Here is a 27,359-nt window from a genome sequence, read left to right on the forward strand (position 1 = left end):
GTCCATCCACTATTGACCCGTTGATTCTCTGACCTGGTCAGCATTAATTGGCTATTTTCTCAATACTATTTACCTATTTAATACCCTTTAGAAATTCCTCAGAATAGCTACCATTGATCACACACTTTTATTTTCAGACTTTTTTAATCATTATGGTGATATTTAGGGATTAAGGAAGGTAAATATATGTTTTCCATTTTAAATTATTTGCTAAAAGTTTTTAAAACATATTTACCTAGTAGAATCAAATATGTTTTTAGGGTAAGACCTCTCCCAAATTTAGAATAAATTTTAACAACTTTATATGTGTACAAGAATATACGTATGTATATAAAAAGTTATATGTGTATAAAACATATGCCTACCACATTTAATATCGGTTTGCACAAGTAGAGAACAGGATCAAAATTACTTGAAAGTTGATTTATTTTTTACTTTATAATTCTGTAAGTTCTTTTCAATGAGTATATGATTTTTTAATTAAAATAATGAAACAGGTAATCAACTGTCAAAAAGGTTTCCACGTGTCTAAATTAATGTCTGAATGACAGGAATAGCTGGGACAGTGGCTTTTATTTCCCATATGATATTTGATTATGATATTTGCCTCATAGTCACATGTTTTAAACAAAAACAAAAATATTTTCAGAGAATGAGGGCGCCTGGGTGGCTCAGTTGGTTAAGCGACTGCCTTCGGCTCAGGTCATGATCCTGGAGTCCCGGGATCGAGTCCCGCACCGGGCTCCCTGCTCAGCGGGGAGTCTGCTTCTCCCTCTGACCCTCCCCCCTCTCATGCTCTCTCTCTCTCATTCTCTCTCTCAAATAAATAAATAAAATCTTTAAAATATATATATTTTTTTTCAGAGAATGAATATGAGGAGTCACCTATAATCCAGGCAAGGACTTTTCATTTTATTTTTTCTTCTGCCAAGATTTTATTTAAATTCAAGTTAGTTAATGTACTGTTAATTTCAGGAGTAGAATTTAGTGATTCATCATTTACGTACAACACCCATTGCTCATCGCAACAACTGCATTCCTTAATGCCCATCACCCATTTTAGCCCATTCCCCATCCACCTCCCTCCATTGACCCTCAGTTTCTTCTCTAGAGTTAAGAGTCTCTTATGGTTTGCCTCCCTCTCTGTCTTTAACTTATTTTATTCTTCCTTCCCTTCCACTATGTTCATCTGTTTATTTCTTAAATTCCACATATAAGTAAAATCATACGGTATATTTCTTTCTCTGACTGACTCATTTCGCTTAGCATAATACAATCTAGCTCTATCCACACCCTTGCAAATGGCAAGATTTCATTCTTTTTGATGGCTGAGTAATATCCTATTGTATACATATACCACACCTTCTTTATCCGTTCATCAGTCAGTGGACATTTGGGCTCTTTTCCATAATTTGGCTATTGTTGGTAGCACTGCTACCAACACTGGGGTGCATGCACCCCTTCAAATCACTATGTTTGTATCATTTGGATAAATACTTAGTAGTGCAGTTGCTGGGTCATAGGGTAGGGTAGCTCTATTTTTAACTTTCTGAGGAACCTCCATACTCTTCTCCAGAGTTTGCATTCCCACCAACAGTGTAAGAGGGATCCCCTTTCTCCGCATCCTCGCCAAATTCTGTTGTTTCCTGAATTTTTAATTTTAGCCTTTCTGACAGATATGAGAATGGTGTCTCATTGTGGTTTTGATTTGTATTTCCCTGATAATGAGTGATGTTGAGCATTTTATCCTGTGTCTGTTACCCATGTGTATGTCTTCTTTGAAGAAATGTCTGTTCATGTCTTCTGCCCATTTCTTAACTAGATTAATATTTTTGGGATGTTGAGTTTGATAAATTCTTTATCTGATATGTCATTTGCATATATCTTCTCCCACTCAATACATTGCCTTTCAGTTTTGTTGATTTTATCCTTTGCTGTGCAGAAGCTTTTTATCTTGATGAAGTCCCAATACTTCACTATTGTTTTTGTTTCTCTTGCCCCCCTGAGACATGTCTAGTAAGAAGTTGCCGTAGCCAAGGTCAAAGAGGTTACTGCCTCTGTTCTCCTCAGATTTTGATGGATTCCTGTCTCACATTTAGGTTGTTCATCCATTTTGAATTTATTTTTGTGTATGGTGTAAGAAACTGGTTCAGTTTCATTCTTTTGCATGTCACTGTCCAATTTTCCCAACATCCGTTATTGAAAAAACTGTCTTTTTTCCATTGGATATTCTTTCCTGCTTTGTCAAAAAGTAGTTGACCATATAGTTGTGGGTCCATTTCTGGGTTCTCTATTCAGTTCCATTGAGCTCTGAGTCTGTTTTTATGCCAGTACCATACTGTCTTGGTGATTACAGCTTTATAATTCAGCTTGAAACCCGGAATTGTGATACCTCCAGGTTTGGTTTTCTTTTCCAATATTGCTTTGGATATCCGGGGTCTTTTCTATTCCATACACATTTTAGATTTGTTTTTTCTATCTCTGTGAAAAATGCTGCTGTTATTTTGATAGGGTTTCCATTGAATGTGTAGATTGTTTCGGGTAGCATAGACATTTTAACAATATTTGCTCTTCCAATCTATGAGCATGGAATGTTTTTCCATTTCTTTGGTTCTTCTTCATTTCTTTCATAAGTGTTCTATACTTTTCAGATCTTCTACCTCTTTGGCTAGGTTTATTCCTAGGTAGCTTATGGTTTTTAGTGCAATTGTATCATTTAGTGGAATGGGATTGATTCCTTGATTTCTCTTTCTGCTACTTCATTATTGGTGTATAGAAATGCAACAGACTTATGTATGTTGATTTTATATCCTGAGACTTTGCTGAATTCATGTATCAGTTCTAGCAACTTTTTGGTGGCATCTTTCAGGTTTTCTACATAGAGTATCGTGTCATCTGCAAAGAATGAAAGTTTGACTTCTTCCTTGCCAATTTTGATGCCTTTTACTTCTTTTTGTTGTCTGATTGCTGAGGCTTGGCCTTCCAGTACTATATTGAACAAAAGTGCTGAGAGTGGACATACCTATTGTGTTCCTGACCTTAGGGAAAAAGCTCTCAGTTTTTCCCCATTGAGGATGGTATTAGCTTTGGGTCTTTCATACATGGCCTTTATGATGTTTTCGTATGTTCCCTCTATCCCCACATTGTGGAGGGTTTTTATCAAGAAAGGATGCTGTATTTTGTCAAATGCTTTTTCTGCATCTATTGAGAGGATCATGTGGTTCTTATCCTTTCTTTTATTAATGTGGTGTATCGCGTTTTTTGATTTGCTGATATTGAACCACCCCTGCAGCCCAGGAATAAATCCCACTTGGTAGTAATGAATAATCCTTTTAATATTTTATTGGATTTGATTGGCTTGTGTCTTGTTGAGAATTTTTGCATCTATGTTCATCAGGTATATTGGTCTGTAATTCTCCTTTTCGGTGTGGTCTTTATCTGGTTTGGGGATCAAGGTAATGTTGGCCTCATAGAATGAGTTTGGAAGTTTTCCTTCCATTTCTTTTTTAGAACAGTTTCAGAAGAATAGGTATTAATTCTTCTTTAAATGTTTGGTAGAATTCCCCTGAGAAGCCATCTTGCCCTGGACTCTTGTTTGTTCGGAGATTTTTGATTATTGATTCAATTTCTTTGCTGGTTATGGATCTGTTCAGGCTTTCTGTTTCTTCCTGTTTCAGTTTTGGTAGTTTATAGGTTTCTAGGAATTTATCCATTTCTTCCAGATTGCCCAATTTTTTGCCATATAATGGCTTATAGTGTTCTCTTATTATTGTATTTCTGTAGTATTGGTTGTGATCTCACCTGTTTTATTAGTGATTGGTAAGTCTGGCTAGAAGTTTATCAATCTTTTTAATTCTTTCAGTATACCAGCTCCTAGTTTCATTGATCTGTTCTGGGTTTTTTTTTTTATTTCTATACCATTGATTTCTGCCCTAATCTTTATTATTTCCCTTCTTCTACTTGTTTTAGGCTTTCTTGGCTGTTCTTTTTCCACCTTCTTTAGGTATAAGGTTAGGTTGAATATTTGAGATTTTTCTTGCTTCTTGAGGAAGGCCTGTATTGCAATATACTTGCCTCTTGGGACCACCTTTGCTGCATCCCAAAGGTTTTGGACTACTGTGTTTTCACTTTCATTTGCTTCCATGTATTTTTTTATTTCTTCCTTAATTTTCTGGTTGACCCATTCAGTCTTTAGTAGGATGTTGTTTAACCTCCATGTATTTGTGGTCTTTCTAAATTTTTTTCTTGTGGCTGACTTTCAAGTTTCATAGCATTGTGGTTTGAAAATATGCATGGTATGATCTTGATCTTTTTGTACTGGTTAAGGCCTGATTTGTGACCTATTATGTGATCTGTTCTAGAGAGTGTTCCATGTGCACTCAAAAAGAATGTGTATTCTGCTTTAGGATGAAATGCTCTGAATAGATCGGTTAAGTCCATCTGGTCCAGTGTATCATTAAAAGCCATTGGTTCCTTGTTGATTTTCTGCTTAGATGATATATCCATTGCTTTGAATGGGCTGTTAACATCCCCTACTATTATTGTATTGTTCCCAATGAGTTTCTTTCATTTTGTTATTAATTGATTTGTATATTTGGCTGCTCCCAAGTTTGGGAATATAAATACTTACAATTCTTAGATCTTCTGTGCTCCTGGGTGGCTCAGTCGTTAAGCATCTGCCTTCAGCTCAGGTCATGATCCCAGGGTCCTGGGATCGAGTCCCACATTGGGCTCTGTGCTCGGCAGGAAGCCTGCTTCTCCCTCTCCCACTCCCCTGCTTGTGTTCCTGCTCTCTCTGTCAAATAAATAAATAAAATCTTAAAAAAAAAAAAATTCTTAGATCTTCTTTTTGGATACACCTCTTTATTATGATATAGTGCCTTTCTTCATCTCTTATTACAGTCTTTGGTTTAAAATCTACTTTGTCTGGGGCACCTGGGTGGCTCAGTCGTTAAGCGTCTGCTTTCGGCTCAGGTCATGGTCCCAGGGTCCTGGGATCGAGCCCCACATCGGGCTCCCTGCTCAGCGGGAAGCCTGCTTCTCTCTCTCCCACTCCCCCTGATTGTGTTCCCTCTCTTGCTGTGTCTCTGTCAAATAAATAAATAAAATCTTTTTTAAAAAAAAAAATAAATAAATAAAATAAAATAAAATCTACTTTGTTTGATAGAAGGATGGCTCTTCTAGGTTTCTTTTGAAGTCTGTTAGCATGGTCCTCCAGTCCTCACTTTCAATCTGGGGATGTCTTTTGGTCTAAAATGAGTCTCTTATAAGCAGCATATCAATGGGTCTTGTTTTTGTTGTTGTTGTTGTTGTTTTTTAATCCATTCTGATACCCTATGTTCTTTGATTGGAGCATTGAGTCCATTTACATTCAGAGTGATTATTTATAGATATGAATTTAGTGCCATTGTATTACCTGTAGAGTCACTGTTCCTGTAAATTGTCTCTGTTCCTTTCTAATCTTTGTTGCTTTTGGTCTCCCTTTACCACTCAAAGTGTCCACTTTAATATTTCTTGCAGAACTGCTTTAGTGTTTGTGAACTCCTTTAGTTTTTGCTTGTCTTGGAAACACTTTATTTCTCCTTCTATTCTGAATGACAGCCTTGGCTACATATTTTTCCATTCAGCATGTTGAATATATCATGCCACTTTCTTTTGGCCTGCCAAGTTTCTTTGGGTAGGTCTGCTGCTAAACTTGTGTCTACCCTTATTGGTTAAGGACCTTTTGTGCCTAGCTACTTTCAGAATTCTCTTTTGTTAGTATTTTGCAAGTTTCCCTGTGATGTGTCTTTTTGTTGGCCTGTTTTTGTTCATTTTGAGGGGAGTTCTCTGTGCTTCTTGGATTTGAATGCCTATTTCCTTCCCCAAATTAGGGAAGTTCTCAGCTGTAATTTGTTCAAATAAACCTTCTGCCCCTTTTTCTTGCTCTTCTTCTTGTGGGACTCCTATGATACAGATATCATTGCACTTTATGGAATCGCTGAGTTCCGTAAGTCTATATTCATGATCTAATAGTTTTCCTTCCCTCTTCTTTTCTGGTTCATTATTTTCCATAATTTTATCCTCATGTCACCCATTCATTCCTCTGCTTCTTCCATCCTGTTGTGATTACATCCCGTTGGTTTTGCCTCTCACCTATAACATTTTTTATTTCAGCCTGACTAGTTTTTAGGTCTTTTATCTCTGAAGCAAGGGTTTCTCTGATGCCCTATGCTTTTTTCAAAGCCCAGCCAGTAATCTTATGACTATTGTTCTAAATTCTTACTCAGATATATTGCTTATATCTGTTTTGAGCAAGTCTGTGTCTGATTTCTTCTTGATCTTTCTTTTGGGGAGAATTCCTTTGTCTTGTCATTTTGGCTAAGTTTCTGTCTTTTGAATATTATGAAAGCTTGTTATGTTTCCTGCTCCTGAGTGTAATGCTATATTAAAAAGAGGTCATACACTGTCCAGGGCCTGGCTCTTCAGGAAGTGTTTCTGGTATGCTGTGTGCACTCTGCTGTTGTGTTTTCGCTGCTCTTTCCCACAGGTCAGTCCTCTGCAGGGTTCCTCCTTGCTTGCATTGGGGAGTGTTTGGGCCTTTAACTAGGTGTGCTTTGTTTTATTTGTTAAGATAAGTCTGATTAAAAAACAAACAAACCTGATCCAAGAAAAAGAGAAAAGGAAAAGGAACCAAAAAAGCAAACAGACAGAAAATTATAAGCCTGATTGCAAAAAGAAAGAAAGAAAGAAAGAAAACAAAAAGAAGCCTGATCTAAAAAATGAGAAATTATAAGCCTGATTCCAAGAAAAAAGAAAGAAAAAAAGGGGGAAGGGAGGGAAGCCTGGTCCTATTTCCACCAGAACTGAAGCTGACCTTTAGGAGCACTCTTTGGTCAGTAGACTTGGTATATGTAGGGGGCCTGTGTTGGTCCTGTGGAGGAGAGGCCCACTGCACTGGCTGACAGTCAGACCTGCCCTAATAATGATGCTCCTGCAAGGCACAGGGCACCTGGTTTGGCTTGAGTGGCTCCAGCTCCCACTGGGGGCTCTTTATTGTTCACTGAAGTCCCACCTTGTAATGGGCAGGGTGGGGCGGGGGGGGATGGAAGATGGCATCATCCAGCCCTCTTCTCCCCAGGGAGGGGAACTCTCAGCTGCCACTGCTCAGGAAGCCCTCACAGAATCGAACAGTCTCCCCTCCTGTGGCCCAAGCCTCTGTCAGATCTCCGCCCTTGATCTGTCTGTGCCAGGGTATAAGCACACCCAGCAACATAGTTCTCCTCTGTTTTATCTCTGGCACATGGCTGGGATTCAAAATGCCAAGTCTTAACGGATCTGGTAAGGCATGGTCCTGCTTCCTTCCCCAGGAGGAAAGCCTCACAACACTGGACTTTTCATTTTAAATGCTACTAAAACCATTATACAGTATTGACCTTTATAGCTTTGATTTTATTCTACTCATCCTTCTCCCAGCCTGCACAGTGGTTTAGTGTTCCAGTATTTATGCATGATTATTGCTATTTTTTGGTTTTGACATGTGTGTGAAGTAGCTAATGTAAACTGAATCACAAAGCTATACTTTAAAATATCTTTAAGGATACATGAGCTATAATGTATAATGTGTTTTAACATGAAATCTTAAGGGGCACCTGGGTGGCTCAGTTGGTTAAGCATCTGCCTTTGGCTCAGGGCACTATCCCAGGGTCCTGGGATCAAGCCCCGCATCAGGCTCCTTGCTCCACAAAGAGCCCACTTCTCCCTTTCCCAGACTCTCAGTCTCAAGGTTGTGAGTTCAAGCCCCACCTTGGGTGTAGAGATTACTTAAAAATAAAAAATCTTAAAAAAAAAAAAAAGGATCCTATGCATTGTCATTTTAAAGAAAACTTAGGAATTGTACATTCCATTAGTCATGTTTAAACTAATTTAATCTACTAGTAACCAGTACTTCAAATAGCTCATTAAGTATTTTAATTACAGGTTTTCATTTAATTCAGTGAATGGACTATTTTCTATATTCCATTAATCTTTTTTATAACAACTATAGTTTTAAAAGTCTAAGGGTATTAAAAATTACTTTTTAAAATAGTTTATTTAAAAGGCTATTATAAAATGTTACAATAAATCTATATGGGATTTTGCAATATGGTTACAAATACATACTAATAATTTATAAAAGTTTATGAAATGGATAAAATTCTTAAACTTCTAAAAATTAGACTGGTTCAGCCAAGATCAGCTAGTTAGTAGGAAACCATTCACTGACACTTGAAATGAGAAACAGAGATACTTCCAGAAGCTCCCAGTGGTGAAAAACACAAATAGTGGAAGGCTGGAATTGTATACCAGTATCTACCCTGTGAAATTTCATTTTCCATTTGGGCTCTTTATTTTAGCACACCTTCCCAGTTGTTGTTGCAGTTGCGTAAGAAAAATGTTTTACTTAAAACCATATAGTTTTATATAAAAAAATGTAACTGTCTCACTTCTAGGAAGTGAGCTTTTGCTGTAATTAATAATAAATTCTGCCTTGGAGCACTTAGGAGTGGGTTTTTGGTTTGTTTGGTGTTTTTTTTTTTTCTGACTAAAGCACAAAGGATGGAATTTTTATTCTGATGTCACTGAGGATATTACGTTCTTGCACTGAATTAATAGACTACTGGTACTTTTTACTTGTTCTTAAGCTTGACGTTACGGAGTCTTAAAATTGTAATTTCAGGGTGACATTTGGAAAAACACCATCAGCATCTACCCTTTTACTTTTTTGATTATGCAAGAGAATTTTAAAGCATTATTCCTTTTTTTTTAGTAGTAAAGTTTTGGTTTAGCACTTGTTTTGCTTTCTGATTACAAAATAAGGCAGTTATAAAACATCTGGAAAATCTGGAAGAGTATTTTTAAAAGCTATGCCCTTTGCCACTTATTAGATATAAATACTATAAGCACTGAGCATTCTCTGCTAGCTTCTGGTGGTTCCCAAAGTTTCAGGCAAACCAAAAGAAGCTGTGGCAGTGAAAACTGATACTTCTAAATACTGGAATTCAGAATTACAGAAACCACAATTCATTTAAAAACAAACAAATAACAGTAGCCAATATTTATTTTTTATCATGTACCAGGCCCCCTGCCAAATGTTTTACATGAATTGTCTCATATAATAATACCTATATATGATGACTTTCAGTGGAAACACATTAGAATGTATAACTTTTTAAAATAGTACGATCTTGCATATTACAGAAAGAGAAAGCAGAAAACTAGCTTACAAAATAAGTTATACTCCTGGTTCTGCTCTGCATTTCTGACATATGTGAACAAACATAAACAGAGCACTCTTTAAAACCAGACTGCTTCCTTCTGTGCTGGGGCAGAATGTTAAGCACCTGAAACTATCTACTAGCAAGACAGAAACCAGTTTGGAATCACAGGATATGGGAGTTTTTATAAGCCTTAAAAATTATTTTATCCAATCGTATTATTTTAAAGATTTTTCTAAAACTGTAAAACAGAGAAGTGAAGTGATTTGCCCATGCCCACACTTTGCACTGGCTCACACACTTGACGAAATTTCCTGTACTGTATAAATAGGATGCTTGAAAGGAGCTGATCTTACAGATTTTAGCCAGTGTTGGTATCAAATAGTTGCTTTGGATTTATTCTTGATGAACATTCATGACCTGTAAACTTGGTATAATTAATCTGATATGAACAGAAACTAACAAAAAAAAAACCTTATTAATAACAAGATAAAATACTAACATATATATAAAATTTTATGCTATATTGTGTTTCTCAGCATTTAATTCAGTTCTTCCTTTCTTTTTGAAGTTGTATATAATTTTAATAAGCTATGATTTAAACTGTACTGATGAGCCTGTCATATTAATATACAGAAAATATAGTAGAGAAATAAAAATAAAAATTTTCCTAATATAGCCTGTACATTTGAAGAAACCTAATGCTTTCCAGACTTTTTTTTTTAACTTTATTAACCCAAGAGAGGAAGAAGATAGAAGTGTGTATGTGAGTAGTTGTGTCCCTTTTTACTGATTGGAAACATAAAGGGAAAACAGAGGGATTTAGTGATAAAGCCAAAGCTAAAAGTAAAATTCCACTCTTCTATATATTCTTTGAGAAAGCAATCTAATTACTGAAAGTAGCTAAAGACATTGTTTTTCTGCCTCATGTCAAATATACAGAGCTAGTAGAGCCCAGAAATCATACAGTCTGAGTCTTCCCTGCCTGCTGCAGTTACTAGATCCATGTCACTGGGAAAAAAGTCAGGTTGTTCTGTAGATGAAATAATAATTTCAGGCTAAGAACAGGTTAACCTTTATAATAGTATTTAGGAGTTCTGAATTCCTAATTAAACAATATTATCAACCAGAATATTAATTAGGCTCAAGGATTATTACCATTCCTTCTTGCAACTGTGCTTGCAGAAAACAAGGAAATGCATATTCTATTTGTATTATGTAGACATCTCCTTTTATAAGACATATGTATGTATAATATATATAACATATATGTATATAGGTATGATATATTTAAATAATCTCTTGATCCTATTGCTATAATATGAAACTTCAAATTTGAGAGAGGAAATCTTATAAAAAACAGAAATAGATATAGGAACCCAATTTTTAGCTTCCTATATACAAAATGAAACAGACTATTATATAATTTTGAATAAATACTCTCAGCTATGCTAAACAAGACACAATTTATCTTGTACAGAAAATAAAATAATCCACTGCTTCATCGATTTTTCCATCTCCCATAAAAGTAGGATAATGTGTTTTTTAAATGAGTTAGTGTCTAGTGGCCACGTGTTTTTCATAAGAGCTCCATTTGTTTTGTAACCTTGAGTGATATACTGGCCCAAGCTTCAGTTTCCTTTTCTGAGAAAAAAAAGATTGTGGGAATCAGCTAAATGTATCTCACAATCTTTCTGTGAGGATTAAGGAAGAGCATATATGAAAGCAAATTCCTGTTCAGAGTTTGGCAGTTACCAGATCAGTGAATGTTTACTAAAAAGATGCTTGAGGGGTGCCTGGGTGGCTCAGTCCGTTAAGCCTTTGGCTCAGATCGTGATCCCAGGGTCCTGGGATCGAGCCCCACATCGGGCTCCCTGCTCGGCGGAGAGCCTGCTTCTCCCTCTACCTCTGTCTGCTGCTCTGCCTACTTGTGCTCTCTCTCTGTCTCTGTTAAATAAATAAATAAATAAATAAATAAATAAATAAATAAATAAATAAATAAATAATATTTTAAAAAAAGATTCTTGATAACCTTTCTTAAGGATAATTTCAGTATACTCACCAAAAGCTTTAAGATTGATCCCAGAAATAATTCTAATTCTGTAGTTATTCCAAGAAAATTATCAGAGATGTGCCAAAGATTTGTGTATAATATACCATTTCTGTAAAGATGATCTTCCCAATGGTATTTTTAAGAGGACAAAAAGTTGGATTATAGAGTGGAGGAGAACCTAAATGTCCTAATAAGAATGGGTGTGTATTTTTTATATATATACTTCTTTATTATCTCGCATGTGCGCACGTGCGAGAGAAAGAGAGAACAACAGAGGTGGAGGGGCAGGGGAGAAACATACTTCCCACCGAGCACGGAGCCCGATGCGGGGCTCAGTCCCAGGACCCTGGGATCATGACCTGAGCCAAAGGCAGATACTTAACCAACTGAGCTACCCAGGTGCCCCAAGAATTGGTATGTATTTTTATGCATATATCTATCTATCCATACATACAGTGGAATACCATGTAGTTATGTGATAGAAGCATATTTAATAATGTAGGAAAAGATTGTATTATGTTAACCAAAAAGAAGATTACAAAATTACGTGTAGCATGATTTCACATATGTAAATTTTTTTTTGTAAAGATTTTATTTATTTATTTGAGAGAGAGAATGAGATAGAGCGAGAGAGCATGAGAAGGGGGAGGGTCAGAGGGAGAAGCAGACTCCCCGCCGAGCAGGGAGTCCGATGCGGGACTCGATCCCTGGACTCCAGGATCAGGACCTGAGCCGAAGGCAGTGGCTTAACCAACTGAGCCACCCAGGCGCCCTCACATATGTAAATTTTTTAAGTATGCATATTAGTCTACTCAGGCTGCCATAACAAAGTACTGTACACAGGCTGGGCAGCCTAAACAAGAGAAATTTGGTTCTCATAGTCTGGAGATTGGGAATTCCAAGATCAAGGTGCCAGCAAAGTAGGTTTCATTCTGAGGCCTCTTGGCTTATAGGTGGCCTCCATCTCCTTGGGTGCTCACATGACCTCCACTTTGTGCATGCAGTGAGTGAGAGAGAGAGAGAGAGAGCAAGAGAGCAAGCTCTCTCATGTCTCTTCTTATAAGGACACTAATCCTATCAGATCAATACTCCACCCTTAAAAACTCATTTAACCTTAATTTTTCCTTAGAGGCCCCATCTCCAAGTATGACAGCACCAGAGGTTAGAACTCAATCTATGAACTTTGGGGGGACACATTCAGTATGACAGTGTGCTATCTTACAACAAACTGGTAAGAATATCTGGATGGTTGGATCACAAGTGATTTTTATTTTCTTCTCTACATTTTTGAATTTTTTCTATAATATCCTCAAAATATTCAGAGAAGTATGTAGACACAGTAGATGATTATAGTGGTTGCTTTGGGCTGAGGGTGGGAATAAGAGGACTAGGGCATGATAGCTAAGGGTACAGGGTTTCTTTTTAGAAGTGATGAAAGGTGATTATGGTGATTATGGTGATGGTTGCACAACTCTGGGAATACACTAAAAACCACTGAATAGGACACTGTAAATGGGTGAATCTATCTCAAAATGTGAATTATATCTGAAAGCTGTTACAAAATATGTGTGTGCACGTGTGTGTGTGTGTGTGTGTGTGAAGGTGGTTTTGGAAACTACTATTTACATTGCTAACAGGAATCTGTCTACTTGCAAGAGGAAGATGTATGCATGTAATATAATATAGCTAAAGAACAGTGAAAAGTGCTTTATACTTGAATTATATGTGCTATAAGATTATTGAGATCAAAGAAGGCTTCTGTGAAAATGATAGGTGAGAACCTAGTTCCAGAAAGATGGAACAACCAAAATGGGTAGTAGCACAACATTCCAGGTGGAAGGCCATGATCACAGGAATAGAGAACGAGCAGATAGTAAGAAGTAGAAATTAATTCACCTTCAGGGAGAATATTGATGGTATCCATTGATGAATGGGCATTTATGGCAAAGAGAAGATTGTCAGTGATCCAATAATTGCAGAAACTTACTGTATTAGTTGGGGTTCTCCAGAGAAACAAAACCAATTATATAGAGGGGGGGGGAAGGGACAGGGAGGGAGGGAGAGAGAGTTTGTCAGGCAGGAAAACCTGATATTCTAATATATAGGCCATCTGGCCAGAGAATTCTTACTTAGGAGAGGGTCAGACTTTTGTTCTATTCAGGCCTTCAATTGATTGGATGGGGCCCATCAACATTATGAAGAGCAATCTCTTTTACTCATTTTACCAATTAAATATTAATCTCATCCAAAACTGCTTACACAGAAATATCTAGAATAATTTTTTGGCCAATTATCTGGGCACCCCATGGTCCAGTCAAGTTGACACATAAAATGATCACACTTACTCCTTACATTTTTCATCAAATTGATCCTTTGTTCACATAACTGTGTGAATTAAGAATATAAATTTTGCAGGGGCGCCTGGGTGGCTCAGATGGTTGGGCGTCTGCCTTCGGCTCAGGTCATGATCTCAGGGTCCTGGGATCGAGTCCCGCATCGGGCTCCCTGCTTCTTGGGAGCCTGCTTCTCCCTCTGCCTCTCTCTCTCTCTCTCTCTGTCTCTCATGAATAAATAAATAAAATTTAAAAAAAAGAATATAAATTTTGCAGCAATGTTCAGAGGGGGAAAAAAAAATGGATGTACATAATGAAAAGGTCAGATCCAGGGTGACCACCTTGGCATGTAGGTGTGAGGTGATAAGAATGGTTATAGTGATGGGTGTATAGAGGAAAAAAGGTAAAAGTCTACAGCTTGGTGAAATTTTACAAAGGTATACCTCCTTATAGCTCACACCCAGACCAAGATAAAATATTTGCAGTACCCCAGAAGGCCCCCCAACCCAGTCAATACTCCCTGAAAAAGTATATCCATTGTTCTGATCTCTGTCACCACAGATTCATTTTCCCTATTTTGAATGTCATATAACAGCAAGCATACAGTATTATACTCTTTGCCTCTGGTTTCTTTACCTTAGCATTATGTCTGTGAGATGCATCCAACACATACGTTTGTAAATAGAATCTTACTAAACATTTTTGCCTGCGTCTTGTTTTTTTTACCTTAGCAAGAGAGCATAAACACTCTTTCAAGTCAGCAGTTACAGGTCTCTTTCATTCTTCTTTGGGGGTGTGGGGGAGTGAAGGAAGAGCTTATTTAATTTAGTTTCAGAGGTAGAATTTAGTGATTCATCAGTTGCATATAATACCCAGTGCTCATCACATCATGTGCCCTCCTTAATGCCCATCACCCAGTTCCCCCAACCCCCCTCTTCTCCAGCAACCCTCAGATTGTTTCCTAGAGTTAAGAGTCTTTAATGGTCTGTCTCCCTGTCTGATTTGTCTTTTTTTATTTTTCCTTCCCTTCCCCTATGTTCATCTGTTTTGTCTCTTAAATTCCATATATGAGTGAAATCATATGGTATTTGTCTTTCTCTGACTGAGTTATTTCGCATAGCATAATACCCTTTAGTTCCATCCATGTCATTGCAAATGGCAAGATGTCATTTTTTTAATCCAAAAGATACAAGTATAGTGATTCGAAGGAACACATGCACACCAATGTTTATAGCAGCAATGTCCACAATAGCCAGAATATAGAAAGAGCCCAGATGTCCTTTATTCTTTTAATAGCTCCGTGTCATTCCATAACACTGTACATGTTCCACAATTTACCTAGTATTTTGTCTCAGTAGATACATAGGTGGTTTCCAATATTTCACAGACATGAAATCAGTGAGTTGAGGGGCTGTGTTTTTAATGTTAATTAATAATACCAAATTACCATTCCCAAAAGATACAGGCATTTACATTCCCACCAGCATATGACACTGTCCAATTCAGTACCTATTCATCTGAGAGCTCTAAATTTTTATTTCATTAATAAATTTGGTCTTTAAGATAAGTAATACATGCCAATTATGAAAAAAATACAAGAGTAAATAGTAAAAAGTCAGTCTCCCTTTCACCCATCTCCCACTGGTCCAATTCCTTTTCCCAAAGACAACTTTTTTGTGTTTCTCCAAAATATTTTATGTATATACAAGCATATATGTGTATATACTTTTATTTTACATAAATGATTGTTCTAGGCTTTCTTCACTTAACAACATATCTTGGAGATTATACCACGGCAGTATAATCTAGAACTGCCTCAATATTTTAACTACTGAATAGTACCACGTAGTATGGATACAACATAATTTAATGAGTTCTTTTAAAAAGATATCAAGGCTAAAAAAAAAAAAAAGATATCAAGGCTATTCAATCCCTTGTTGTTGTTATTATAAATAATGCCACAGAGAATATCCTGTAGGATAAATTTCTAAAAATGGCATTATTAAAAAATAACATGTGAATGTTTTAAATAAACAATTATTGAAATAGACATACAGAAAAGTATACCTAAGTACACAAGCCTGTAAATTTTCACAAAATAAAATGTACCCATGTAATTACACCCAGATCAAGAAACACATATAACCAGCAACCAGAAGCTTCCTCATGTTCCCCTGTTAGTTACTAACACTTTACCTAAAAGTAACCACTGTTTTAATTTCCAATACCACCGATTAATTCTGCCTGGTTTTGAACTTTATAGTATACATTTTTTTATTTTAACAGATGTCGCTTCATAGAAATTGTATCAATTTACCCTTTTATCTACAGTATATAAGAATGCGTATTTCCTGGGCGCCTGGGTGGCTCAGTCAGTTAAGCGACTGCCTTCGGCTCAGGTCATGATCCTGGAGTCCCGGGATCGAGTCCCGCATCGGGCTCCCTGCTCTGTGGGGAGTCTGCTTCTCCCTCTGACCCTCCTCCCTCTCGTGCTCTCTGTCTCTCATTCTCTCTCGCAAATAAATTTAAAAAAAAATCTAAAAAAAAAAAAAAAAGAATGCGTATTTCCTAACACCTTCACCAGCCAATGGTGAAGCCAATTGTTCTTGATTTTGCCAATCACGTAAGTGAAAGGTATTTTCGCTTTTATTTTGCATTTTTCTTATGCTGAGTAAAGTTCAGCATCTTTTCATATGTCTAAGAGTCATGTGTATTTTTATTTCTACAAACGTTTAGTCCTTGTCTTTTTTCATTGTCTCATTTATAAATGCACTGTAGTATATATTAGGGAAGTTAATCCTTGGTTTTATGTGCTACAAATATTTTTCCTAGTTTGTCATTTATCTTTGATTTTATTGTTTTTCCTACAGACATTTTTCTTGGTCTTCTCTTTTTTGCCTGTTAGGTATAAAATTGATTTTTTTTTCCCTGACTGGTGAGGCTGAATGTTTTTGTTTATGTCTTTAATTATTTGCATTTTCTCTTCTGGATATTGCTTCTTGATATCCTTTGTTTTCTATTGGATTATCATCTTTGAATGCATACCTAGAAGCTCTTTGTATATGAGCAATAGTATGGCTTTGTAATGTTTGTTTAAAAGGAAGTTTACCCCCTTGTCATTAGTTTTGTAAATTTTTATGTCTTTTTTGTATTGTAACAGCTTTGAGATATAATTCACATACCATACTATTCACCCACTTCAGTGGCTTTGAGCATATTCACAGAATTGTGCAACCATCACCACAATCCATTTTTTTTTTTAAAGACTTAATTTATTTATTTGAGACAGAGAGAATGAGAGAGAGAGAGCACATGAGAGGGGGGAGGGTCAGAGGGAGAAGCAGGCTCCCTGCCGAACAGGGAGCCCGATGCGGAACTCGATCCAGGGACTCCAGGATCATGACCTGAGCCGAAAGCAGTCGCCTAACCAACTGAACCACCCAGGCGCCCCCACAATCCATTTTAGAAATGCTTATTACCACAAAAGAAACCCCCATACCCTTTAGTAATCACCTTCAATCTCCTATTCTCACCCCAACCCACCCCAGCCCTAGGCCCACTACTCTCTGTGTCCATAGATTTGGCTGTCCCAGACATTTCCTATATATGGAATCATATAAAGTATGGTCTTTTGTGACTGACTTCTTTCACTTACCATGTTTTCAAGATCATCCATGTAGTATTGCCAAATAATATTCCATTATATGAATATACCACATCTTGTTTATCCATTCATCAGTTGATGAATTTTGGCTATTATGAATAATACTGCTGTGAACATTAATGTACAAGCTTTCATGTGGACATATATTTTAATTTCTCTATTTTAATATCTCTTGAGATATACCTAGGAATGGAATTGCTGGGTTAAATGGGAACTCTTATGTTTACCCTTTTAAGGAATTGCCAGATTGTTTTCCAAAGCAGCTAGACCATTTTACATCCCCACCAGAAACATGTGAGGGATCCCATTTCTCTACATCCTCACCAACATTGGTTATTATCTGACTTTTTGATTATACCCATCCTAATGGGTGTGAAATGGTGTCTTCGGAGTTTATTTCATTTTGTTTTGTTTTTTTACCATCTTAAGCAGTTTTTTGTTGTGGTTAAAAAAAAAACACATAACATAAAGCTTACCTCTTGGGGCGCCTGGGTGGCTCAGTCGTTAATCATCTGCCTTCGGCTCAGGTCATGATCCCAGGGTCCTGGGATCAAGCCCCACATCAGGTTCTCTGCTCAGCGGGAAGCCTGCTTCTCCCTCTCCCACTCTCCCTGCTTGTGTTCCCTCTCTTGCTGTCTCTCTCTCTGTGTCAAAATAAATAAATAAAATCTTTTTAAAAAATAAATAAATAAAACTTACCATCTTAACCATTTTTAAATGTGCAGTCAGTAATGTTACGTATATTCACACTGTTGTGAAACAGACCTCCAGAACTTTTTCATCTTGCAAATCTGAAACTCTATACCCATTTAACAACCACCTCTCTTCTCCTCACCCTTAACCCCTGGGAACCACCATTCTACTTTTTGTTTGTATGAATGTGACTACTTTAGATACCTTATATAAATGGAATCATACAGTATTTGTCTTTTTGTGACTGGCTTGTTTCACTTAGCATAATGTCCTCAAGTTTCATCCATGTTGTTACATGTGACAGGATTTCTTTTTAAAGCCAAATAATGTTCTATTGTATATATATACCACATTTTATTTATTTCCACTCATTCTTCAGACATTTATTTGGGTTACTTCCACCTCTTGGATGTTGCAAATGTGCATTGCGTTGTGATTTTGGTTTCCATTTCCCTGATTGCTAATGATGCTGAACATCTTTTCATGAGGTTTGTATATCTCTATATCTTCTTTGGAGAAATGCCTATTCAGATCCTTTGCCCATTGTTTAATTGGGTTGTCTTTCTATTATTAAAATATAATAGTTCCTTATATTATTTGTGTCCTTGCCAAATGTAATTTTTTGTGTTGAATTAAAGTCTAACTTTATTTTCCTCCAAGTAGCCAATTATCCAGTACCATTTATTGAATAATCCATCTTTTTCCTCCTTCAACAAGTACTTATTGAGCAAATACATTGGGTTAGAACCTGAGAAAATAATAAAATGATGCAGAGCTTACATACTAGTACAAAGATAGACTTGTGAGAAAATAATTATTCAGCAAGATATTGTTTAAATTAAGTTTATGAAAATATTTTGTGACAAGAAAAAATGAAGTACCAATATCTGCCTGGAGTTCAGGGAAGAGAAACAAAGGAGAGGGAGAAATTAGGTCATGGAAAGCTGGGAGAATAAAAGAGTGAGAACCAGGTACTGTGCTGGGTAAGAAACTTAAACACTGAAAACTGTTTTGCAAATGTAAAACATTTATTTCAATGTTTCCTCAGATTGTAGTTCGTGTAATTGTACTATAGCAAATGAGCAGGTATCTTCCTTTGTGATGAAGTATATCATGCTCATTTTTTTGGTGTCTTTGTATATACTTTATATATACTTTATAAACTTTGTCTATACTTTATATGCCCAGCCTAAGTATTTCTGTTATAATGATTGTCATTTCACATTCATAGAATATAAATAAATGTAAGATACCTTTTTCCTATGGATATGTTTGAATTAAAAAATATTTATAATTATTATTGAGATAATTCATGCTTACTGAGCACAAATGTCAGCCATCTCTCTTTAATGCATAACATATAGAATACTTAATGGCATATAATGTCCTCTTCCTTCAAAGATGGCACTTCACATGAAGGGATGGTAATAAAATTATATTTCAAAACTGTTACTTATACAAAGAATATTCAGACATTCTAACCTTTCCTTTTTTGGTGATTATAGGATAAACGTGTCATTAAATTATTTTTGTATACTTGTTATAAACCCATCAATTCTTTTATAGTTGTGTTCTCCATAATAGTTATCAAGGGTGCCCAAAATCTTTGACCCAGAAACTTTGACTAGATAAGTGGAAAAAGTCTAATTTGAGATACAGAATGCTAAATGTGTTTTTCTCAGTATACATTTTAATTGGTTTGCATTTGGCACTTCTCTGTCAGAATCTAAGTCATCCTTGGAATTTAGCTAACCACTTGGAAAATAGAACTAACGGTAGGTATGGTATGATGTGACTCTAATTAATTATCTCACCTATATATTTCACAAAACAGCATCTTAACTGCTTAATAAATGCTTTTAAAATATTGGTATAAAGTGAACAACAGAAACTTGATTTACTCATATCTAAAGGAATTGAATTGGTTTCTGCTTGTGATTATGACTCAGTAGAGCATATTAATAGATTATGGGGGGGAAATTAGAGTTCACTTTAAATATAAGCTTAGGCTATAACAGTAATAATGGCCTTTTCTTATTTTTCCACAGTTCTCAGTGGTCTCTGTTCTAATGACTGTCCTCGTAAGATAACAGTAAGTAAACTTAATTCTCAGTTGTAAAATTTTCTGTGAAAATTCCCTGCATAGTATATATACACAAAATAGTTATAGGTTACACTCAAATTGTTATTATTTAGAAGTGACTAAAGTATCCTTCAGTGCTCAAAAGAACTTTACTTTTTACAAGGAATAAGATACCTTGTCTAAAAAACTCTCACCTCAAGGTTCACCTCCTTTATGAAGCCTTTTCTGATACCTTGGAAAAATAAGCACCCCTCCCATTATTTCTGGGCATACTACTGCCATTTTGGCATATATAATACTTGAACTCACTTCTGTTTGTATTAAATGCCTCTCTACCCTAGACTGGAATCCCTTGAGGTCAAGAAAGCTCTCATCTTTGTATACATGGTACATAGCACAGGGTCAAGCATATAGTAGACAATGAATTTTTTTTTTGTATAGTCTTAATATTGACTTACTGTCTAATGGAATGTTTCAGTGAAATAACGAAGTGTAAAAATAATTAGGCTTTGTTTTTGAAATTGCCAGTACATGTAAATCGTAATAAGAATATTACATTATATTTTGAGTGTGTGTGTGTGTGTGTGTGCACGCTCCCGCATGTGTTGGTATATCCCTGCTTGGGTCCTCATAGTAACCATTGTTTCATAAGGAATTACTTCCATGTAAAGATGAGGAAACTGAGGCTCAGAAAAATTAAATTGCCCAAAGTCATAGAGCTATTAAGGAGTGGAACTAGAACACAAAGCTAGATGTTCTGATAATAGCATCATACTTTTACTACCCCAGTTAAGCACTACATGACCAACATTGTGTGTATGGTTGGGAAATTACATATTTAAGACACATGGAAACAGACCCTGACCCAGATTTGCATGCAGAGACTTAATTTAGACTCAACTCAGGAGCAACAGCTATGAAGTAGTAAGGAAAGGAAGATTAGCAGAAGAAGTTGGTCTGTGACGCGTGGGGAGCTGTGAAGCTAGGATGGCCCTTCAGAGATGGCCCAAATAGAGGCAGAGGAGCCAGGCCTTTGTATTCCTCTATCAGTCAGACACTGCGTGCATGCAGTCCCCAGGAAAGGATTATAATTGGTAGGAGCCAGCTCCCTTTGGCCGAAAACAGTTTCCAGGTGGGAACCCAGCTGTGAACTCTCATCAGCCAACACTTGGAGCAGCTCAGGAAATAACTGCCTCAGTCCTGAAGAGAAAATCTAGACAATGCATCACCATATCCATTATGAATGTATGTAAGTGCCTGGTCAAATCCATCTGCTTTCATATCATTATAAAAAGGTAGATATATAGTGGGGGAGACTATGGGGAGGGGAATGCAGAAGATATAGGGGAAATCTCTGTACTTGCCCCTTAATTTTGCTGTGAATCTAAAACTGCTCTAAAAAATAAAGTCTGTTTTTTAAAATTTTTTAAAGTGTAGATGTAATTAATCAGAGGCTAAAATTAATTTGGTTATTTAGGTATTGTCTACCCAGTCTGTGAAATGTTCAGACCTTTTGTTCCTCTTCCTTTCTGTCATTGACCATATTCATTACATGATCAAACAAAGAACTTTAAAACATTGAAATGGAACCAACTCATTTTACCCACAAGTTCTGGCAGAAAAGGTGATAGGAAAGGTTGCATGATAAGGCAGGTTATACTTCTAAGATCAATAATGCTTCCATTCTCTTTATCTTAAAATAAAAGGAATTTTAATTGTAGGGAGAACAGAATCATTTAGAAAGCCATGTAAGTAAAATTCAGCATGCAGAGCTGTTCTTACAGTGATTACACTAACAGTCCAGCGCCTTTGGGCTTTTTTGCAGGTGACACATCTGCCTCCCATTCGTCCGTTTATTACTTTCTTTGAAGTTCAGATCCTGTTGAACTGCCTTCACATAGATCATTTTCCTTCCCCACTGATATCATAGATCACAGTTTCATGACAACCGAAAAGAAACAAATACACACTATACTTCCCCAGTTTTCCATATATCAAATGTGTGCCCACTTGTAAAATTATTATTATTTTATGAAAAAGTGGGCCTTCTTCATATTGACATTAGATCCACTTGATCATGGCAGAAAGTATTATTTTAGGTATGACCCTGTGTGAGACTAAGAGGGTAAATGCATCTAATGTGATATTCTTTACCACTTGAGTTGATTTATGAGTTGAATAGCTCTTCTGCTGCCAGTATGCTCCCACCTGATACATGTATCCTATCTGATACATGGAGAGAGGAAAGAATTATTCAAGTCAGAAACCAGTCCCACCCAAATTCCTTCATCTCCATTTTGAAAATCTCAGGCCACACTGTGGACCTTATCTACCAGAACTATTTTACTTTTGAAATTATAATGCCGTCCATTCAGCTATCTGACCACAACCTATATTCCCAGCCCTCTCCCGTTACTATACCTGTACATCTTTAAAGACCATTAGTCTCTTGACCTCTTGCCTTTACCTTCCTCCTTTAGCTGCCATACAGAGCCTCACTCCTGCCATTGCTTTTAACTCCCATAAAGCACTCTCCTTCCACTATGCCTGCCTAGCAGAATTACAGCCCTGGGTTAGTCCAGCTATCTACCTTGTTCAGTACTAGATCTAGGCTCCTGGGCACTTCTGAAGGAAAAAAATAAACAGCTTCGCATATTGGTACCACAACTGGTTCATGGTCTTCAACCTGAAATAAGCATTCTTTTTTTTTTTAAATATGAATACTGCGGTGGGGGGGGGGTTCTTTAAGATTTTTATTTATTTGTTTGACAGAGACATAGCAAGAGAGGGAACACAAGCAGGGGGAGTGGGAGAGGGAGAAGCAGGCCTCCCGCAGAGCAGGGAGCCAGATGTGGGGCGCTATCCCACGACCCCAGGACCATGACCTAAGCCAAAGGTAGATGCTTAACGACTGAGCCACCCAGGCGCCCCTGAAATAAGCATTCTTAATTGTATCAGTCTTATATAGATTCCTAGTCCTCTTTCCTCCCATTCTTTTTCTCTGATTACTTTCAGGATTTTCTCTTTGTCTTTGGTTTTCTGCTGATTGAATATGATATGCATAGGTATAGATTTTTAGGTATTTTTCTTGTTTTCATTAGTTTTTCTCTGTGTGTTTCAGTTTTGGAAGTTTCTGTTGATCTTCAAGCTCACTGATTCTTTGTTCATCTGTGTCTGGGCATTCCTCATTCCTATTATAGTATTTTATTTGTATCATTTCTATTTGATTCTTAAGAGTTTCCATCTCGGGACGCCTGGGTGGCTCAGTTGGTTAAGCCTCTGCCTTCGGCTCAGGTCATGATCTCAGGGTCCTGGGATCAAGTCCCGCAGCGGGCTCCCTGCTCAGGAGGGAGCCTGCTTCTCCCTCTGCCTGCTGCTCCCCCCTGCTTGTGATCTCTCTCTCTCTCTCTGATAAATAAATAAATAAAATCTTAAAAAAAAAAAAAAAGAGTTTCCATCTCTCTGCTTATATTAATCTATTTTTGCATGTTGTCTACTTCTTCCAGGAGAGCTCTTAACATATTAATCATAGTTATTTTAAATTTCTGGTCTGATAATTCCAACATTCCTGCCATAACTGAATCTGGTACCTATGCTTGCTTTCTCTATTCAAACTTTGTTTTCTGCCTTTTAGCATGCCTTGAAATCTTCTGTTGAAAACCAGAACTGACGCAGATGGGCCTTTATTAATGAGGTTTTATGTCTATCTGGCGAGGATAACTCTAACAACTGTATTTTCTGTTTGTGGTAGCTGTGCTCTCAGAGGCAGCATTTTTCTAAATTGGCTTTTTGTCTCCCCTGTTGTCTTTGTGTTTCCCTACAAACTTATACTTAAACAGAGTCTGAGGCTTGCAATGCTTTTAGCTGTAATCCCATTATTAGACAGGAGCCCATTGATGTGGTGATAAGGAACAGGGGTAGAATATGCAACTTATAGGGCGCCTTGGTGGCTCAGTTGGTTAAGCGACTGCCTTCGGCTCAGGTCATGATCCTGGAGTCCCGGGATCGAGTCCCGCATCGGCTCCCTGCTCAGCAGGGGGTCTCCTCCCTCTGCCCTCTTCCCTCTCGTGCTCTCTGTCTCTCATTCTCTCTCTCTCAAATAAATAAATAAAATCTTTAAAAAAAAAAAAAAAAAGAATATGCAACTTATAGTCCTGTGATTGGGTCTTGGACTTTTAGTGAGCCTGTGTCCCTGGGATGTGACGTTCTCAAGTGCTTCTTAGCTTCCCCTCCCCCTAAGACAGGACAGGAAGGTGAGAGGGGGCTAAAGTTAGGCATTTCCTTTCCCCCCATGTTGGAAAGGTTTTGGTAGAACCCAAGTCACTTAAGCTTTGGTAAAGTTTTGGTAATAGTTTTCTCCTGAGGGCAAGGTGTTAAGAATAAAGAGATCTGGGCATATTTCAGAATGCTTACTTCCCCTTCGTATGCTAGAAGCATGAGAGTTGTTTTGTTTTCCAGTCTTCCCCCAAGAATCTGGTGGAATTCTGGAGGTAAAACTTTTATGTGGACCTCCTCTAAGACTGCTTCCTTCCCTCCCCCAGAGTTTTGAATTCTCAAGCTAGTTCATATTGAGCTTCCAGCAATTTCTCAATTACAGTTTAAGTATCCTAGCATACTGGCTCCAGTTTCAGTCTCCTGCTTCTAGGCCTCCGCTCCCAGTAAGCTGTGATTGATTCTCTGTATCCACCCCTCTCCCGTTTTCAGGGTAGCAGTTTGCCCTGTGACCTCAGTTCTCTGAATCTAAGGAGAGTTGCTTTTTACTTTCTTCAGCTTTTTTTGTTGCTTTTGTGAGGACAGGAGTCATGACTTCAAGCTCCTTACATGTCAGACCAGAAACTCCTTGCATTTTTACCAGTATTGCTTTATTTTTTTTTTTTTTTTTTTTAGATTTTATTTATTTGACAGAGAGAGAGCATGAGGGGGAGTGGCAGGCAGAGGAAGAGGGAGAAGCAGGCTCCCTGCCAAGCAGGGAGCCCAATGCAGGGCTCGATCCCAAGACCCTAGGATCATGACCTAAGCCAAAGGCAGACACTTAACGACTGAGCCACCCAGGCGCGCCCAGTATTGCTTTATTTTTATTTCTTACAGCTTTATTGCAGTATAATTTGACATGCAATAAACTGTACATAATGATCATATTCAGTTTGATGTTATGTATATATTGTACATATATATACACTACATATATTTAAATGGATATATATAAAAAATACCAATATAATGAAATATATATCATAACAAAAATTTTTGTGCCCCTTATCCCTCTTTCTCACCTTCCCTGACCCTCATTCCCTATCCCACTTTTTCTCAGTCACCACTGATAGGTTCTCTGTTGCTTAATTTTAAAAGTTGTTCTTGTCCATGTTACTTCACAGCTTTTATCAATATATCTTCCTTTGTGTCATTTATTGCTCTTTACCTTGACTTTTTTTACTTTTGTTTGAAAAATTTTAAACATCTACAAAAGTATAGATTAATAAAATTCCTTGTGCCCATACTACCACCCAGTTTCAGCACTGTCATCATACATACTCACCTACTAATTCCATTCACAGCCTCCCTTAGGTTATTTTAAGGCAAATCCATCATATCCTGTATTCTGTAAATTCTGCCATGTGTATCTCTAAGATAAGGACTTTACATATTAGACCAGAAACTCCCATTTTTCATAAGAACTATTTTGTATCCTTTCCAGTCTCCTCTTACATCCATCCCCAACTTCCAGTTCTCAGTAATTGACCTTGCTTCCTACTTCAAAGGAAAAATAAGAATATAAAATCAGAATCTCTTCAACTATCTTAAGTAACTTTGGGAAAGTTATTTAACTCTTGTTAAGCCTCATTCTCCACATCTATATAATGGGGGAACTAATTATACCCATTTATGTTAGCTTACTATTGCCGTTGTAACAAATTATCATAAACTTAGTGGCTTAAAACACAACACAAATATATTCTTTTACGCTTCCAGAGGTCAAGTGCCCAAATACGCTTCACTGAGCAGGACTCCCTTTGGAGGCTTTAGGGAGAATCCATTCCCCTGCCTTTCACTTCTCAAGGCCACCTACATTCCTTGGCTCATGGCCCTTCTATCCATCTCCAAATCCAGCCATGTAGTATCTTCAGATCACTGACCCTAACCCATCCTGCCTTCCTCATTCACTTTTAAGGACCCTAAATGATTACATTGGGCCCACCTTAATAATCAAAGATAATCTCTCCATCTCAAGATCCTTGATCATGTGTGCTAGCCTCAGCAGCAGATACACTAAAGTTGGAACGATACAGAGAAGATTAGCATGGCTCCTGCGCAAGGGTGACATGCAAATTCGTGAAGTGTTCCACGTCCGTAAGAGAAGAAAAAAAGTCCTTAATCACATCTGCAGATTCCCTTTTGCAACGTAAGTTTATCAGCAGGTTCTGGGAATTAGGATGAAAACATCTTGAGGGGACCATTATTCTGCCTGCCACACTCCCTCCTAAGGTTTTTATTAGGAGAATTAATGTAGGCAAATCATAATAGAGACCTAATACACAATAAGTACTCAAAAAGTGTGTCTGCTATTATTTGTCAATGGTAAATGGTTATTTCTGTGCCTCTATAATATCCCTGTTTTAGTAAGGATAGTGAGTTCCAAATATTTGAGAAATGCTGGTGTTCTCTTTGCCTTCAAAACTAGTGGTCTACTTGAATTTTTGACTTTTTCTTATCATGTAAGTATGTATCATAAGTTTATGAAATATGGAGATGAAAGATATCAATATTTTTAGTGAAAGCTGACATAAACATCTGCGAATCAAAGAATATTTATATTCCTATTTCCTGATTTTTCTCTTTAAATACCAAACTAACTTTTCGAATCTTTTATCTTCAGTATAACATACTCTATGTTAGTGGAGATTATGTAGCTTCTTTCTCTGTCACCCGCTAATTCTTTTACCCAAAGCCTGGTGGTGACTTTTCCCACTTTATAGATTATGAGTCTATAAGCAGGCATATGAATACTCTTCCATTGAACAAAGGGTTTGGAAATAGTCCTTTAATCCTCTATATACAAAAAGAATCTATGCATATTCCTTTTAAGTGCTCCATGAGGGCAGAGGAAGGATCTATTTTGCCTGCCAGTATGTCCTAGAACATTAGCACAGGGCCTTGTACTTAACAATGTTAGTTGTCCTCTATGGCACTAAATGTAATCCCTTTATCCACACACCCATCCCTTTGTTATTTCTTTTTACTAATCAATGTATCATTTATGCTGTGGGTCTCACATCCTTCTCAGGGACCTCATTCCACT

At 37.1% G+C, this 27,359-nt stretch overlaps 1 protein-coding gene and 1 non-coding gene across 2 annotated transcripts in view; both read left to right on the plus strand.

Moving 5' to 3' along the window:
- Nucleotides 1-27,359, plus strand: part of ITFG1 (integrin alpha FG-GAP repeat containing 1) — a 340,218-nt gene that overhangs the window by 228,522 nt on the left and 84,337 nt on the right. Inside the window, exon 13 of the mRNA XM_064581526.1 lies at nt 20,028-20,071. Within this exon, the coding sequence (XP_064437596.1) occupies nt 20,028-20,071 (44 nt within the window). The remainder of the gene's footprint in view (nt 1-20,027; nt 20,072-27,359) is intronic.
- Nucleotides 26,306-26,412, plus strand: LOC123856285 (U6 spliceosomal RNA). Its single transcript, XR_006793689.1, has one exon. It is a non-coding gene; the product is annotated as a U6 spliceosomal RNA (small nuclear RNA).

Source organism: Mirounga angustirostris, unplaced genomic scaffold (genome assembly GCF_029215605.1).
Source record: "Mirounga angustirostris isolate CCGP_5_RB_7025 unplaced genomic scaffold, mMirAng1.0.hap1 SCAF_16, whole genome shotgun sequence".
NCBI classification, from domain to species: Eukaryota; Metazoa; Chordata; class Mammalia; order Carnivora; family Phocidae; genus Mirounga; species Mirounga angustirostris.